The sequence below is a fragment of the Pristiophorus japonicus genome, unplaced genomic scaffold (assembly GCF_044704955.1).
Source record: "Pristiophorus japonicus isolate sPriJap1 unplaced genomic scaffold, sPriJap1.hap1 HAP1_SCAFFOLD_452, whole genome shotgun sequence".
Lineage (NCBI taxonomy): Eukaryota > Metazoa > Chordata > Chondrichthyes > Pristiophoridae > Pristiophorus > Pristiophorus japonicus.
Genome location: NW_027254355.1, coordinates 128,168 through 146,316, shown reverse-complemented (window position 1 = coordinate 146,316; position 18,149 = coordinate 128,168). Strand labels below are relative to the sequence as shown.

The 18,149-nt window shown below is 47.6% G+C and overlaps 1 protein-coding gene across 1 annotated transcript in view; it reads right to left on the bottom strand.

Moving 5' to 3' along the window:
- Positions 1–18,149, bottom strand: part of LOC139252298 (zinc finger protein 850-like) — an 80,121-nt gene that overhangs the window by 53,406 nt on the left and 8,566 nt on the right. Inside the window, exon 3 of the mRNA XM_070873332.1 lies at positions 5,039–5,949. Within this exon, the coding sequence (XP_070729433.1) occupies positions 5,039–5,949 (911 nt within the window). The remainder of the gene's footprint in view (positions 1–5,038; positions 5,950–18,149) is intronic.

Sequence of the window (18,149 nt, the reverse complement as noted above, 5' to 3'; positions counted from 1 at the left end):
TAACACAATAGATTCAATTATAATGTGTGATGTTGATACCTATAATTGTGGAACTATAAGAAATAACAACTAACAGCAGGCAGGGGAGTTTAGGGATATTGAGAAAATTACTGAAGAAAAGTAACTGCTGGGAACCAGGGAAAGTGACCTTGTAAATCACAAATGAGAGAAGTTCCAGCTGTCTTTTCCTCGCTTCCTGCCAAAACCCAGCTGGGAAGGCAAAGAAGAGTCCGGTGCCAGAGGTGGATCAGTGCAGGGTATGAGTGAGGGGAGACTGATGTAAGGGGGCAGTCGGGACTGGAGACACCGGAGATCAAGCTCAGGGCATCCAGCGGGCTGACCTGGTGTCAGTTACTGTGGACACGCAGGACTTGCATCTTTACTCTGATGTGGTAGAGCACAGAGGATCTGCTCAAATTATATTTCTTATGTTAAAGTTGCTAATAATAATTGAATATATTTAAGGTGGAGATAGACAGAGTTTTGAAAGATAAGGGAGTGAAGGGTTATGGGGAGCAGGCAGGGAAGTGGAGTTGAGGCCAGGATCAGATCAGCCATGATCTTATTGAATGGCAGAGCGGACTCGAGGGGCCAGATGGCCTACTCCTGCTCCTATTTCTTGTGTTCTAACACTAGACTCTCGATCCTTAATAAGACAAGGAATTAGCTAGAATCTTACAACCCTAAATCTCTCTGCTCCTCTACTCCATTGAAAGTTTTACCATTTAATGTACATTTCCTCTCTTTTTTTCTTCCTCCCAAAATCTATCGCAGCACATTTCTCTGCATTAAATTTCATTTCACATTTACCCGCTCCAATTACTAACCTGTGTATTGACAATGAAGGCACTTAAAGTCCGCTTCAGTTGGCCATGGGTCCTTTTTGGCATTAACTGGAGATTTTGATCATATGCCCCATATACCTAAGCCCAGATCATTTCTCTACATCGAGCAGAGCAATGGTCCCAACACTGACCCTGGGAGACTCCACTGTTTACGCCCTCCAATTCTGACGGGATTGGACAGGTTCGATGCAGGAAGAATGTTCCCGATGTTGGGGAAGTCCAGAACCAGGGTTCACAGTCTAAGGATAAGGGGTAAGCCATTTAGCACCGAGATGAGGAGAAACTTCTTCACTGAGAATTGTGAACCTGTGGAATTCTCTACCACAGAAAGTTGTTGAGACCAATTCGTTAGATACATTAAAAAGGCAGTTAGATGTGGCCCTTACAGCTAAAGGGATGGAGGGATATGGAGAGAAAGCAGGAATGGGGTACTGAAGTTGCATCATCAGCCATGATCATATTGAATGGTGGTGCAGGCTCAAAGGGCTGAATGGCCTACTCCTGCACCTACTTTCTATGAAGAACCTCCATTAACCGCTACTCTGTTTTCTGCCCTAAATCCAACTTCCTATCCAGCTGTCCCACTCCCTTTAATACTCTGAGCCTTAATTTGATCAACAAGCCTCCTGTCCGGCACCTTATCAAACACCTTTTGACAATCCATCTACACAACATCCCCTGCATTTCCTGAAACCCTGCTGTCTGTCCTGAATGAATACATTTCACAAACAAATGTTGGAATGTTTGCTCCGCACCACAGCATTTCATCTGTTTAAAGCCACAACAGAAAGATCCCGTTTTCTCAAGATAAATCAACTTTAAAAATGATGCAGTGTTTCAGCCAATGAGGGAGATCCGGGCTCAGCCCCGCCCACTGAGTGGCACAAGCCCTGCCCCTCACACTGATTGGTTGGAGGACCATCTGACGACTAGCTCCGGCCCCGCCCCGCTCTTCCTAACCCCTGGGGGGGGTTTCCACACACCGAGTGCGGGCCCAGGCCCGAGAGACAAACTCCGCATTATCCGCCTCCCCACAACTACCCGCCAGTTTCAGACACAAACCCCGAGACAACCAGCAAATGCCGGGAAATCCCCATCGAGTCAGGGAGCGTCTGTAAATGGAGGAGAAATGGGGACTGGTCAGGGAGCGTCTGTAAATGGAGGAGAAATGGGGAGTGGTCAGGGAGTGTCTGTAAATGGAGGAGAAATTACTATTTTTAGTTAACAAATGTATCAGTGATTTTAATGGGACTCTTCCCGTGTCCCAGCTCCTGTAAATACTGGCTGTAAAGGGACCGGATTCTCAGGAGTCTCCACACTACTGGCTGCTTGTGTGTCAGTGATCTCCCATCACATTAATGTGCTTCTGCTGTGTGTGTTTAATAAAGTGCCAGGTGCACTTCACAAAAAGTGGGGAATCAGTGAGTGTGGGACTGAACCCAGCCAGAGTCAGCACCTTCAGGGGAGGGGAACCAGTGAGTGTAGAACTGAACCCAGCCAGAGTCAGCACCTTCAGGGGAGGGGAACCAGTGAGTGTCGAACTGAACCCAGCCAGAGTCAGCACCTTCAGGGGAGGGGAACCAGTGAGTGTCGAACTGAACCCAGCCAGAGTCAGCACCTTCAGGGGAGGGGAACCAGTGAGTGTAGAACTGAACCCAGCCAGAGTCAGCACCTTCAGGGGAGGAAAGGGAGGGGAACCAAAAATTGAGGAGCACGCCCTTCAGGTAACTATACAAGGACTGCAACCTCTCACATTGAATATATACATGGGCCATGGACTCTTCTAGGCTGCAAAAAACAAACCCAGCCTTGGAATCTGGAAGGGTGTTAAGAACGGCTCTCTTGTTGCTGAAACCCTCATTCTTGCCTTTGTTACTTCTAGACTTGACTACTCCAACTCACTCTTGGCTGGCCTCCCACATTCTACACTACGTAAACTTGAGGTCAGCCAAAACTCAGCAGCCCATGTCCTAACTCGCACCAAGTCACGATCACCCACCACCCCTGTGCTTTCTGACCTACACTGGCTCCCGGTTAAACAAGGCCTTGATTTCAAAATTCTCATCCTTGTTTACAAATCGCTCCATGGCCTTGCCCCTCCCTGTCTTTTTCAGCCTCACAACCCCACAAGACCTCTGCACTCCTCAAATTCTGCCCTCTTGAACATCCCTCATTGTAACTGCTCAACCATTGGTGGCCGTGCCTTCAGCTGTTTGGGCCCTAAGCTCTGGAACTCCCTCCCTAAACCTCTCCGCCTCTCTGCCTTTCTTTCCTTCTTTAAGATGCTCCTTAAGACCTATCTCTTTAACAAAGCTTTTGGTCATCTGCCTTAATTTCTTTTATGGCTCAGTGTCAAATGTATCTGTTGTGTCTTGTTACACTGCTGTGAAGCTCCTTGGGCTGTTTTACTATGTTAGAGCCGCCCTATAAATAAAAGTTATTAATAATAATAAAAACTGTTGTACACGACTGCTCCGTGCAACACTCTCCACCCCAGATCCCCAATGGTGCAGGGAATGACCCCTGCATAGAGAGCCCTCCATTGGGGACCCCAGCCTCCGCTGGACAGTAAGATGACCCACCATTGCGACTGAGACTGAGCAATGAACAAAATTCATCAATCAATGTCACAGAAACCCGAGTGCCCGGGGCCAAGTACGCTGGCCGCCACTTTTCCATCACTAACTCACACCTTAGACCCGGCCCAGTCTGGCTCAGTCACTAAATGCTTTCTAACTGGGATTCTAACTCTGATGGAAAGCTATGAGGCCTCATTGTATTGTGACCCCTATCAGAGAGGCTTTTAATGGCTTTAATAAACTGGCAATAAGATTTTTATTTTAAAAATTGGAACGTGGTGAAAAACGCCACGAGCGCTGCCACAAAACTGACTGAGAAATCAGCGCCCCTGCCACAGGACTCAATATCCACCCCCTCCACCTCTGGTGCACTGTGTCTGCAGTATGTACCCTCTTACAAAATGACCATGGTCAGGTCGTGTGGAGTCAAAGGTCAGGTAACAGAATGGATGGAAATATGGCAACAAACTGCCCTCAACTTCAACAAATGATTTCTGTTTTGCAGCCATCTTTCCATCCATTCTGCTGCCTGGCCCTTCACTCCACACGGCCTGACTTGGTCATCTTGTAGATCTCACATACTGTTGTGGATAGCAAGCTGGTTACAAAACAGGAAACAGAGTAGGGATTAAGAGTAGCTACTCGGAGACTGGCAATAGGCGGGAGATGGTGTTCCACAGGGATCGGTGCTGGGACCACTGTTCTGGCAATAGGTGGGAGGTGGTGTTCCACAGGGATCGGTGCTGGGACCACTGTTCTGGCAATAGGTGGGAGATGGTGTTCCACAGGGATCGGTGCTGGGACCACTGTTCTGGCAATAGGTGGGAGGTAGTGTTCCACAGGGATCGGTGCTGGGACCACTGTTCTGGCAATAGGTGGGAGGTGGTGTTCCACAGGGATCGGTGCTGAGAGCACAGTTCTGGCAATAGGTGGGCACTGGCGTTCCACAGAGATCGGTGCTGGGAACATTGTTGTTCACCATTTACATAAAGGATTTGGACTCGGGAATCAGAAGTACAATTTCCACATTTTTAGATGACACAAATTGGAAAGTAGATTTAATACTGAGGAAGACTGTGACAAAATGCAAGACATTAATAAGTTTCAGAATGCGTGTGTAATTGGGAAATGAATTTCAGTACAGATCAGTGAGAGGTGGTGTGTTTTGGTAGGAAGAATAAGGAGGCCACATTCTATTTGGAAAATAGGAGTCGAAATGGGGCAGAGGAGCAAAGGGATCGAGGGGTACAGATACACAAATCACTGAAAGTAGCGACGCGGGTTAATACGGCCATTTAAAACAGCAAACAAGTACTGGGGTTCATTTCTAAAGGAGCCTTCTGTTCCGTGCCCAGGAGCTCTGAACCATGGAAGAGAGCGGCTGTGACTCATTTCTTACACACCTCAAGATTAACCCGCACGGTGACTTTGTGGTCAGTGCAGAGAGACGAGGAAAACCAAAGTGCCGTTTTCCCCTCTTAGTGTGGCCCTGAAGAATTGTGTCCAGGCTGAGGTTCTGTTCCCGCTGTACGATCCTCTGTCAGAATGAACATGGTTCAGTCCTGCTTGTAATTAAGAGCAGCAAAAACAGCAGAATCCATCCCCTGCAGTCACTTGTGAATTCGCTGTTGTGCCAGCAGGCTGGATGAACGAGTAAATCCCTTCCCACACTCAGAGCAGGTGAACGGCCTCTCCCCAGTGTGAACTCGCTGGTGTGTCAGCAGGTTGCATGACTGAGTGAATCCCTTCCCACACACGGAGCAGGTGAATGGCCTCTCCCCAGTGTGAACTCGTTGGTGTCTCAGAAAGTCGGATGACTGAGTGAATCTTTTCCCACACACTGAGCAGGTGAACGGTCTCTCCCCACTGTGAACATGTTGATGGCAGCTCAGTTCCCCGGAACTTTTATAGCATTTCCTGCAGTCCGGGCATTTAAAAGGTCTCTCCCCAGTGTGAACTCGTTGGTGTATCAGAAGGTTGCTTGACTGAGTGAATCTTTTCCCACACACGGAGCAGGTGAACGGCCTCTCCCCAGTGTGAGTACGCTGGTGTACAGTGAGTTCAGATGATCGACTGAACCCAGTCCCGCAGTGAGAGCACCTGAACGGTCTCTCCCCACTGTGAACACGTTGATGGCAGCTCAGTTCCCCAGAACTTTTATAGCTCTTCCCACAGTCCGGGCATTTAAAAGGTCTCTCATCAGAGTGAACTCGCTGATGATTCAGCAGGCTAGATGACGAAGTGAATCCCTTCCCACACACGGAGCAGGTGAACGGTCTCTCCCCAGTGTGAACTCGCTGGTGATTCAGAAGGTCGGATGACTGAGTAAATCCCTTCCCACACTCGGAGCAGGTGAACGGCCTCTCCCCAGTGTGATTGCGCTTGTGCCTTGATACGCCAGAGATTCGGCTGAAGCCACGTCCACACACACAACACGTGTACACTTTCTCCCCACCGTCTACGGTGCTTTTTGCTTCCATATTGAGAGGCCGATGATATTCAGGTCCCGATGAATCGAGTGACTGTCAGATCTTGATGCAGTGTGCGATCTGAGCTTCCCGTCTGCAAATCCGCCCCTTCTAATACCCTGTAAAATTAATTTAAAACAGGAAAAAGGGAGTGAGAGAGAGAACCCACAAAGAGGCAGGTTAGAAAATTGAACAATGAATCTGCTAATTTGTTGGGCCGGCACTCGAACAAAGTGACCATGAAAACGGCCGGATTGTCGTAAAAACCCAACTGGTTCACTAATGTCTGACTCTGGCTGGGTTCAGTTCTACACTCCCTGGTTCCCCTCTCTCTCCTTCTCCATCCTACAGCCCAGTCATTGATAATCCCCTTCCCCACCCTGCAGCCCAATCATTGATAATCCCCTTCCCCACCCTACAGCCCAGTCATTGATAATCCCCTTCCCCACCCTACAGCCCAATCATTGATAATCCCCTTCCCCACCCTACAGCCCAATCATTGATAATCCCCTTCCCCACCCTGCAGCCCAGTCATTGATAATCCCCTTCCCCACCCTACAGCCCAATCATTGATAATCCCCTTCGCCACCTTACAGCCCAATCATTGATAATCCCCTTCCCCACCCGACAGCCCAATCATTGATAATCACCTTCCCCACCCTACAGCCCAATCATTGATAATCCCCTTCCCCACCCTACAGCCCAATCATTGATAATCCCCTTCCCCACCCTACAGCCCAATCATTGATAATCCCCTTCCCCATCCTACAGCCCAATCATTGATAATCCCCTTCCCCATCCTACAGCCCAATCATTGATAATCCCCTTCCTCACCCTACAGCCCAATCATTGATAATCCCCTTCCCCACCCTACAGCCCAATCATTGATAATCCCCTTCCCCACCCTGCAGCCCAGTCATTGATAATCCCCTTCCCCACCCTACAGCCCAATCATTGATAATCCCCTTCCCCACCCTACAGCCCAATCATTGATAATTCCCTTCCCCATCCTACAGCCCAATCATTGATAATCCCCTTACCCACCCCACTACCCAAAACACGGTAACAACATCCCCCCCAGTGCCCAAAACACAGTAACACACACACACACCCCCCATGTGCCCAATGTCCGTGTGTGAACCTCGACAGTGAGTGTCGACAGCTATTATTAGGAGCATAGGAACAGGAATAGGCCATTCAGCCCTTTGAGCCTGTTCCGCCATTCAATTAGATCAGTATTTTAACTCCGTCTACCTGCCTTGGTTCCATCGCCATTAATACCCTTGCCTAAGGAAATCTATCTATCTCAGTTTTGGAATTTTCAATTGGCCCCCAGCCTCCATTTTATGGGGAACAGAGTTCCGGATTTCCACTAGGCTTTAAGAGCATAAGAAATAGGAGCAGGAGTGGGTTAAACAGCCCCTCGAGCCTGCTCCACCATTCAATAAGATCATGGCTGACGGGATGGCAGGACTGACATATGAAGAAAGACTGGATTGACTGGGCTTATATTCACTGGAATTTCGAAGAATGAGGGGGGATCTCATAGAAACATATAAAATTCTGACGGGACTGGACAGGTCAAATGCAGGAAGAATGTTCCCGATGTTGGGGAAGTCCAGAACCAGGGTTCACAGTCTAAGGATAAGGGGTAAGCCTATAGGACCGAGATGAGGAGAAACTTCTTCACTGAGAATTGTGAACCTGTGGAATTCTCCACCACAGAAAGTTGTTGAGGCCAGTTCGTTAGATATATTCAAAAGGGAGTTAGATGTGGCTCTTACAGCTAAAGGGATTGAGGGTTATGGAGAGAAAGCAGGAATGGGATACTGAAGTTGCATGATCAGCCATGATCATATTGAATGGTGGTGCAGACTCAAAGGGCCGAATGGCGACTCCTGCACCTACTTTCTATGTTTCTACCTCAGCTCCACTTTCCCGCACTATCCGCGTATCCCTTGATTTCTTTACTGTACAAACATCTATCGATCTCAGCCCTGAATATACTCAACGACTGAGCATCCACAGCTCTTTGGGGCAGAGAATTCCAAAGATTTACAACCCTTTGAGTGAAGACATTTCTCCTCATCTCAGTCCTAAATGGCCGTCCGTTATCCTGAGACTGTGACCCCTAGTTCCAGACTCTCCAACAAAGAGAAACAGCCAATCACCATTTGTGTAAGGAAGTGCTTCCTGACATCACCCTGAACGGCCTGGCTCTGATTTTAAAGTTGTGACCCTTGTTGTAGACTCCCTCACCAGAGGAAATCGTTTCTCTCCATCCACCCTATCTTTAATCTTAAACACCTCAATTAGATCATCCTTTAATCTTCTATATTTCTCATAATTTACAAACGTCATCACTAAGTACAGGACCATGGAATCACTGAAGTTTACAGTAGTGAAGGAGGCCATTCAGCCCATCGTGTCTGTGCCGGCTGACAAAGAGCTATCCAGCCTAATCCCACTTTTCAGCTCTTGGTCCATGGCCTTGTCGGTCACGGCACTTCAAGTGCATAGCCAAGTTTGTTTTAAATGCTATGAGGGTTTCTGCCTCTACCACCCTTTCAGGCAGCGAGTTCCAGACCCCCACCACCCTCTGGGTGAAGAGATTTCCCCTCTAAACCTCCTACCACTTTAAATCTATGCCCCCTGTTTGTTGACCCTCTGCTAAGGGGAATAGGTCCTTCCTATCCACTCTATCCAGGCCCCTCATAATTTAATACACCTCAATTAGGTCTCCCCTCTCAACCTCCTCCCTTTCAAAAAAAAACCCAGCCTATCCAATCTTTCCTCATAGCTAAAATTCTCCAGTCCAGGCAACATCCTCCGAAGCACTTATCGTTTTGAAAATTATTGCGTGGAGAGGCCTATAAAAAGGCCCAGCGTCCGTGAGTCGTCGGGAGTTCGTGGTGCGTCAGCCAGAGGCTCAGGAGGTGCAAGGAGAAGCCTATAAAAAGGCCCAGCCTCCGTGAGTCGTCGGGAGTTCGTGGTGCGTCAGCCAGAGGCTCAGGAGGTGCAAGGAGAGGCCTATAAAAAGGCCCAGCATCCGTGAGTCGTCGGGAGTTCGTGGTGCGTCAGCCAGAGGCTCAGGAGGTGCAAGGAGAAGCCTATAAAAAGGCCCAGCCTCCGTGAGTCGTCGGGAGTTCGTGGTGCGTCAGCCAGAGGCTCGGGAGGTGCGTGGGGAGGCGGAGCTTGTGCAGCTACAGGGAGGCAAAAAAGTAGAAAGAAATCGAAAGGTGATGTCACAGCCAAGGGGGTAAGTGATTGGCTGGTGATTGGCAAGAAGTTTTTCTTTTTCTTTCTTTATCAGTAAGTAACCTTTTAACATTGTTGTTGCTCAATTAAGTTAATCTAAGGGTTAAATCATGGCAGGAGAGCTCGGACACGTGTTATGCTCCTCCTGTACTATGTGGGAACTCGGACACTTCCGGTGTCCCTGACGACTACTCGTGCGGGAAGTGCATCTGCCTGCAGCTCCTGATGGACCGCATTGCGGCACTGGAGCTGCGGGTGGATGAACTCTGGAGCATCCACGATGCTGAGAATGACGTGAATAGCACGTTTAGCGAGTTGGTCACACCGCAGGTAAAGGGTATACAGCCAGCTCGCGAACGGGTGACCAACAGAAAGAGCAGTGCAAGGAAGGTAGTGCAGGGGTACCATGCGGTCATCCCCCTGCAAAACAGATACACCACTTTGGGTGCTGTTGAGGGGGATGACTCATCAAGGGAAGGCAAGTTCACGGCACTGTGGCTGGCTCTGTTGCACAGGAGCGCAGGAAAAAGAGTGGGAGAGCGATAGTGATAGGGGATTCAATTGTAAGGGGAATAGATAGGCGTTTCTGCAGCCGCAACCGAGACTCCAGGATGGTATGTTGCCTCCCTGGTGCAAGGGTCAAGGATGTCTCGGAGCGGGTGCAGGACATTCTGAAAAGGGAGGGTGAACAGCCAGTTGTCGTGGTGCATATAGGTACCAACGATATAGGTAAAAAACGGGATGAGGTCCTACGAGACAAATTTAGGGAGCTAGGAGCTAAATTAAAAAGTAGGACCTCAAAAGTAGTAATCTCAGGATTGCTACCAGTGCCACGTGCTAGTCAGAGTAGAAATTGCAGGATAGCTTAGATGAATACATGGCTTGATGAGTGAAGGGAGGGATTCAAATTTCTGGGACATTGGAACCAGTTCTGGGGGGAGGTGGGACCAGTACAAACCGGACAGTCTGTACCTGGCAGGACCGGAACCAATGTCCTAGGGGGAGTGTTTGCTAGTGCTGTTGGGAAGGAGTTAAACTAATATGGCAGGGGGATGGGAACCTATGCAGGGAGTCAGAGGAAAATAAAAGGGAGACAGAGGCAAAAGATAGAAAGGAGAATAGTAAGAATAGTAAAAGTGGAGGGCAGAGAAATCCAAGGCAAAAAACAAAAGGGTCACATTCAGCAAAATTCTAAAGGGGCAATGTGTGTTAAAAAGACAAGCCTGAAGGCTCTGTGCCTCAATGCGAGGAGTATTCGAAATAAGGTGGACGAATTAACTGTGCAGATAGCAGTTAATGGATATGATGTAATTGGCTTCACAGAGACATGGCTCCAGGGTGACCAAGGCTGGGAACTCAACATCCAGGATTATTCAACATTTAGGAAGGATAGACAGAAAGGAAAAGGAGGCAGGGTGGCGTTGTTGGTTAAAGAGGAAATTAATGCAATAGTAAGGAAGGACATTAGCTTGGATGATGTGGAATCGGTATGGGTGGAGCTACGGAATACCAAAGGGCACAAAACGCTGGTGGGAGTTGTGTACAGGCCACGAACTATAAGTAGTGAGGTTGGCGACAGCATCAAACAAGAAATAAGGGATGTGTGCAATTAAGATACAGCAGTTATCATGGGCGACTTTAATTTAGATATAGATTGGGCTAACCAAACTGGTAGCAATGTGGTGGAGGAGGATTTCCTGGAGTGTACTAGGGATAGTTTTCTTGACCAATATGTCAAGGAACCAACTCGAGAGCTGGCCATCCTAGACTGGGTGATTTGTAATGAGAAGGGACTAATTAGCAATCTTGTTGTGCGAGGCCTCTTGGGGAAGAGTGACCATAATATGGTAAAATTCTTTATTAAGATGGAGAGTGACACAGTTAATTCAGAAACTAGGGTCCTGAACTTAAGGAAAGCTAACTTCGACGGCATGAGGCGTGAATTGGCTAGAATAGACTGGCAAATGATACTTAAAGGGTTGACGGTGGATAGGCAATGGCAAACAGTTATAGATACATGGATGAACTTCAACAGTTGTACATCCCTGTCTGGAGTAAAAATAAAACAGGGAAGGAGGCTCAACCTTGGCTAACAAGGGAAATTATGGATAGTATTAGATCCAAGGAAGAGACATATAAATTGGCCAGAAAAAGCAGCAAACCTGAGGACTGGGAGAAATTTAGAATTCAGCAGAGGAGGACAAAGGGTTTAATTAGGAGTGGGACAATAGAGTACGAGAGGAAGCTTGCCGGGAACATAAAAATTGACTGCAAAAGCTTCTATAGATATGTGAAGAGAAAAAGATTAGTGAAGACAAACGTAGGTCCCTTGCAGTCGGACTCAGGTGAATTTATAATGGGGAACAAAGAAATGGCAGACCAACTGAACAAATACTTTGGTTCTGTCTTCACAAAGGAAGACAAAAATAACCTTCCGGATGTACTAGGGGACCAAGGGTCTAGTGAGAAGGAGGAACTGAAGGATATCCTTATTAGGCGGGAAATTGTGTTGGGGAAATTGATGGGATTGAAGGCCGATAAATCCCCGGGGTCTGATTGTCTGCATCCCAGAGTACTTAAGGAAGTGGCCCTAGAAATAGTGGACGTATTGGTAATTATTTTCCAACAGTCTATCGACTCTGGATCAGTTCCTATGGACTGGAGGGTAGCTAATGTAACACCACTTTTTAAAAAAGGAGAGAGAAAACAGGTAATTATAGACTGGTTGACTGACATCAGTAGTGGGGAAAATGTTGGAATCAATTGTTAAAGATGAAATGGCAGCGCATTTGGAAAGCAGTGACAGGTTCGGTCCAAGTCAGCATGGATTTATGAAAGGGAAATCATGCTTGACAAATCTTCTGTAATTTTTTGAGGATGTAACGAGTAGAGTGGACAAGAGAGAACCAGTGGATGTGATGTATTTGGACTTTTAAAAGGCCTTTGACAAGGTCCCACATAAGAGATTGATGTGCAAAATCAAAGCACATGGTATTGGGGGTAATGTACTGACGGGGATAGAGAATTGGTTGGCAGACAGGAAGCAGAGAGTCGGGATAAACGGGTCCTTTTCGGAATGGGAGCCAGTGACTAGTGGAGTGCCGCAGGGCTCAGTGCTGGGACCCCAGCTCTTTACAATATACATACATTTTTTGGATGAAGGAATTGAGTGTAATATCTCCATGTTTTCAGATGACACTAAACTGGGTGGTGGTGTGAGCTGTGAGGAGGATGCCAAGAGGCTGCAGGGTGATTTGGACCGGTTAGGTGAGTGGGCAAATGCATGGCAGATGCAGTATAATGTGGATAAATGTGAGGGTATTCACTTTGGTGGCAAAAACACAAAGGCAGAATATTATCTGAATTGCGGCAGATTAGGAAAAGGGGAAGTGCAACAAGACCTGGGTGTCATGGTTCATCAGTCATTGAAAGTTGGCATGCAGCTACAGCAGGCGGTAAAGAAGGCAAATGGCATGTTGGCATGTTGGCCTTCATAGCTTGGGGATTTGAGTATAGGAGCAGGGAAGCCTTACTGCAATTGTACAGGGCCTTGGTGAGGTCTCACCTGGAATATTGTGTACAGTTTTGGTCTCCTAATCTGAGTAAGGACATTCTTGATATTGAGGGAGTACAGCGAAGGTCCACCAGACTGATTCCAGGGATGGCTGGATTGACACATGAGGAGAGACTGGATCAACTCGGACTTTATACACTGGAGTTTAGAAGGATGCGAGGGGTTCTCATAGAAATATATAAGATTCTGACGGGACGCGACAGGTTAGATGCGGGATGTATGTTCCCGATGTTGGGGAAGTCCAGAACCAGGGGACACAGTCTCAGGCTACAGGATAGGCCATTTAGGGCTGAGATGAGGAGAAACTTCTTAACTGAGAGAGTTGTTAACCTGTGGAATTCCCTGTCGCAGAGAGTTGTTGATGCCAGTTCATTAGATATATTCAAGAGGGAGATAGATGTGGCCCTTACGGCTAAAGGGATCAAGGGGTATGGAGAGAAAGCAGAAAAGGGGTACTGAGGTGAATGATTAGCCCTGATCTTATTGAATGGCGGTGCAGGCTCGAAGGGCCGAATGGCCGACTCCTGCACCTATTTTCTATGTTTCTATGTTATTATTGATGTCCTTTTCAAAGTGTGGTGCCCAGAATTGAGCCCAACCCTCAATATCTGAGGTCTAACTAGTGACTGATAAAGGTTGACCATAATGAGCTTGTTGTTGTGCTCTATACTGCTATTAATGCTTTAACAGATTGATCAGCTGATCCTGCCCCTCACAGATTTGTGGTCACCTTTAAATTGGACCATTTGGTTTAGAATGCCTCCCATTTCTCTCCTGCTTCCAGAATGCATTTAGTGAGGTGTCCCTGGGAGCCTGAGGCCCTGTCCCCGCGGCCGGGCGGGACAACCCCGGGCTCAGCCTCTGGCCTGTTATTGGGCCCTGGGCCCTACACCAGGGGTTTATGTCACTCACCAGCCCCACTCGCGGCTCCAATTCCTGCCCCGCGCCGACAACCCACCGTCTCGTGTCCCACATCATCCGGGCTCCACCAACTGTCGCCACCGCCGCCCGCGCATGCTCAGTGCGGGAGATCCGGGCTCAGCCCCGCCCACTGGGGGGAGGGGGGAATGGTGGTCTAAGCCCCGCCGCTCGCACACTCCGATTGCTTGGAGGACCAATCATCCGCTCGGTCCTCCAGCCCCGCCCCATCTCATCCAATTGGCCCGGAGCCGCCGTCAATCACCCGGGCAGCGTGAGCTGAGCATGCGCGGTGGGCCGGCAGCGGCTGAGAGATAGGCGGAGGGAGGAGCGGGTTAATAGACACCGGGGGGCCGCGGGCTTCACACACACCGAGTGCGGGCCCAAGCCCCCCCGTCCCGCCCGAGAGACAACACTCCGCATTATCCGCCTCACACACACCCGCTGTGGGCCTCCGGCCTTTCCCCGAGCGGGGGGCAGCTGCGGGGCTTTCTCCCGGTGACAGGCCCCCCCCCCCCCGGGGGGACAGAATGTTGTGTCGGATCTAGAATTGTCTGTTCTGTATCTCTATCCTGTATTTAAAGTAACAATGTTTGTAAGCACCATTTATTTGCCGGGTATTAGAAGGGGAGGATCTGCAGCTGGGAAACTCAATCCAAACATCGCCTCAAGATTTGACAGATTCCCGGATTGATCAGGATCACCTTCTCATCAGCCTTTGTAAAAACACCAATCACAGCGGGGAGAAACAGGACACATGTTGTGTGTGTGGATACACCTTCAACCAATCGTTCAGCCTGTGAGACCCGTACATCCACCTGACTCAACACTGTAAATGTGGGGACAGTGGGAATGGATGGTGTTGTACATGGAAAGTGATTCAGTCGCTCATCTCACCAACTGATATTCGAGGAGTTAGATAACAGACTTTCTCCTGTGAATATAGAGCTGGTTTATTGGCCCGTGATGTGTTTACTTATTCATCCTGTTGACTCTAAATCTTTGCCAATTATTTGATGTGATAGGTTTACATGTACGTATTTTTAAAAATATGTTTGCTGAGTGGATTCAAATACAAATTGAAACCAGGTTTGCAGGCGTGATGCTCCATTCACACATCGAACACCTTCCCTGGAGACCAAGGCGAGGAGATCAACTCTGGAAGGTATGGGAAATTGGGACTTGCCCCTGAGAGTAACCGAAGGTATAAGAACTAAAATAATCCAGAGTTAGAAAAGAGAAAAGGCCCAAAATGGAGCAGTCGGTAACAGGATGTCAATTAGTCTCATCTTATTTTGGAGTCATCAAATATTGACACACTCTGTTAATTGAAATTGCAAAATATTAAACTCCAGCCCAGTTATAGGGGTTATTAACATCAGCAGAAACAATCCCCAACTGATAAAATGAACACAATTGAGTTAGGATGTGATTAACAGCAGCAATAACAGAAGAATCCAACCCCTGCAGTCACTTGAGAACTCGCTGGTGTCTCAGCAGGTCGGATGAATGAGTGAATCCCTTCCCACACTCAGAGCAGGTGAACAGCATCTCCCCAGTGTGACTGCGACGATGCATTTCCAGCTTACAAGTTGGGTTCAGTTCTGCACCTGCTGTGCGCAGAGTGAGAATAAATTCAATGAGCTGCTAATTTTCTCTACTGGGTCTTCTGTGCTGGCCCAATAGGCTGAACCCAGGCTGGCGTAATAGGCTGAGTCCATGCTGGCCCAATAGGATGAGCCCGGGCTGGCCCAATAGGTTGAGCCCGGGCTGACCCAATAGGATGAGCCTGTGCTGGCCCAATAGGGTGAGCCTGGGCTGGCACAACAGGATGATGCAAAGACCAGAACTGTGTGAGTACTCCAGCTGTGTCCGAACTAGTGTCTTACACAGTTCGAGCATAACCTCCAGAGGGAGGTGGGGTGTCTTACACAGTTCGAGCATAACCTCCAGAGGGAGGTGGGAATCTGGAACTTACTGCCTGAAAGAATAGTAGGGGCAGAAACCCTCATCGCATTTACAAAAGTACTTGGATGTGCACTGGAAGTGCATTAACCTACAGGGCTACGGACCAAGAGCTGGAAAGTGTGATTAGGCTGGATAGCTCTTTTTCGGCCACACAGACATGATAGGTCTAATGGCCTCGTTCTGTGTTGTAAACTGCTATGATTCCATGTCACTAATCCTCTCCTGTCTGATATAAACCAACCCCACAGTCACTGACACCAATCCCCTCCTGTCTGATATAATGTTGTGAAGGACAATGGAAGGCCAGAAGATTGGGAATTTTTTAGAAACCAGCAAAGGACGACAAAAAAATGATAAAGACAGAAAAGATAGCATGAGAACAAACTAGCAAGAAATATAAAAACAGACAGTAAGAGCATCTGCAGGTATATAAAAAGGAAATGAGTAGCTAAAGTAAACGTTGGTCCCTTAGAGGATGAGACTGAAGAATTAATAACGGGAAACACAGAAATGGCAGAGATTTTGAACAAATATTTTGTCTTGTTCTTCACGGTAGAGGACACTAAAAAATCCCAACAGTTGATAATCAAGGAGCTATTGTGGTGGTGAGGGTGGGGTGAGGGGGGACTTAAAACAGTCACTATCACTAGAGATAACGTACTCAGCAAACAAATGAGACTAAAGGTGGACAAATCCCCCGGACCTGATGGCATGCATCCTAAGGTCTTCAAAGAAGTGGCTGCAGAGATAGTGGATGTACTGGTTGTAAGCTGCCAAAATTCCATGAATTCTGGAGAGGTCCCAGCAGACTGGAAAACTGAAAATGTAACACCCCTATTCAAGTAAGGAGGGAGGCAGAGAGCAGGAAACCACAGACCAGTTAGCCTACCATCGGTTATTGGGAAAATACTGGAATGCATCATTAAGGAATTAGTATAAGGACATTTAGAAAATCATGTTGCAGTCCAGCAGAGTCAGCATGGTTTTATGAAAGGGAAATCATGGTTGATAAATTTGCTGGAGTTGCTTGGCGATGTAATGAGCAGAGTGCATAAAGGAATACCAGTTGAAGTTGTATATTTGCATTTCCAGAAAGCATTCGATAAGGTGCCACACAAAAGGTTACTGCACAAGCTAAGAGCTGACGGGATTGGGGGTAATATATCAGAATGGATAGAGGATTGGCTAAGTTACAGAAAACAGAGAGTCGGTATAAATGGGTCATTTTCTGGTTGGCAAACTGTAACTAGTGGGGTGCTGCAGGGATCAGTGCTGGGACCTCAACTATTTACAATTTATATTAATGACTTGGATGAAGGGACCAAGTGTAACACAGTCAAATTTGCTGATGATACAAAGGTAGGTGGGAAACCAAGTTGTGAGGAAGATGCAAATAATCTCGAAAGGGATATGAATAGGATAATGAGGTACCAACGATATAGGTAAAAAATGAGATGAGGTCCAACAAGCTGAATTTAGGGAGCTAGGAGTTAAATAAAAAGTAGGACCTCAAAGGTAGTAATCTCAGGATTGTTACCAGTGCCACATGATAGTCAGAGTAGAAATAGCAGGATAGTTAAGATGAATAGGTTTCTTGAGGAATGGTGCCAGAGGGAGGGATTCAAATTCCTGGGACATTGGAACCGGTTCTGGGGGGGTGGGACCAATACAACCGGTCTGCACCTGGGCAGGACCGGAACTGTCCTAGGGGGAGTGTTTGCTCGTGCTGTTGGGGAGGGTTTAAACTAATACAGCAGGGGGATGGGAATCTATGTAGAGAGACAAAAGGAAGTAAAATGGGGGCAGAAGCAAAAGGTGGAAAGGAGATAAGGAAAATTGGAGGGCAGAGAAATCAAAGGCAAAAATCAAAACGGGCCACATTACAACATAATTTGAAAAGAATAAAGAGTATTAAAAAAAACAAGCCTGAAGACTGTGTCTCAATGTGAGGAGCATTCATACTAAGGTGCAGATAGCTGTTAACGGATATGATGCAATTGGGATTATGGAGACATGGCTCCAGGGTGACCAAAGCTGGTAACTCAACATCCAGGGGTATTCAATATTCAGGAAGGATAGATAGAAAGGAAAAGGAGGTGGGGTAGTGTTGCTGGTTAAAGAGGAGATTAACGCAATAGTAAGAAGGACATTAGCTTGGATGATGTGGAATCTGTATGGGTAGAGCTGCAGAACATCAAAGGGCAGAAAATGCTAGTGGGACTTGTGTACAGACCACCAAACAGTAGTAGGGAGGTTGGGTATGGCATCAAACAGGAAATTAGAGATGCGTGCAATAAAGGTACAGCAGTTATCATGGGTGACTTTAATCTACATATAGATTGGGCTAACCAAACTGGTAGCAATACAGTGGAGGAGGATTGCCTGGAGTGTATAAGGGATGGTTTTCTCGACCAATATGCCAAGGAACCAACTCGAGAGCTGGCCATCCTCGACTGGGTGTTGTGTAATGAGAGAGGATTAATTAGCAATCTTGTTGTGCGAGGCCCCTTGGGGAAGAGTGACATTAATATGGCAGAAT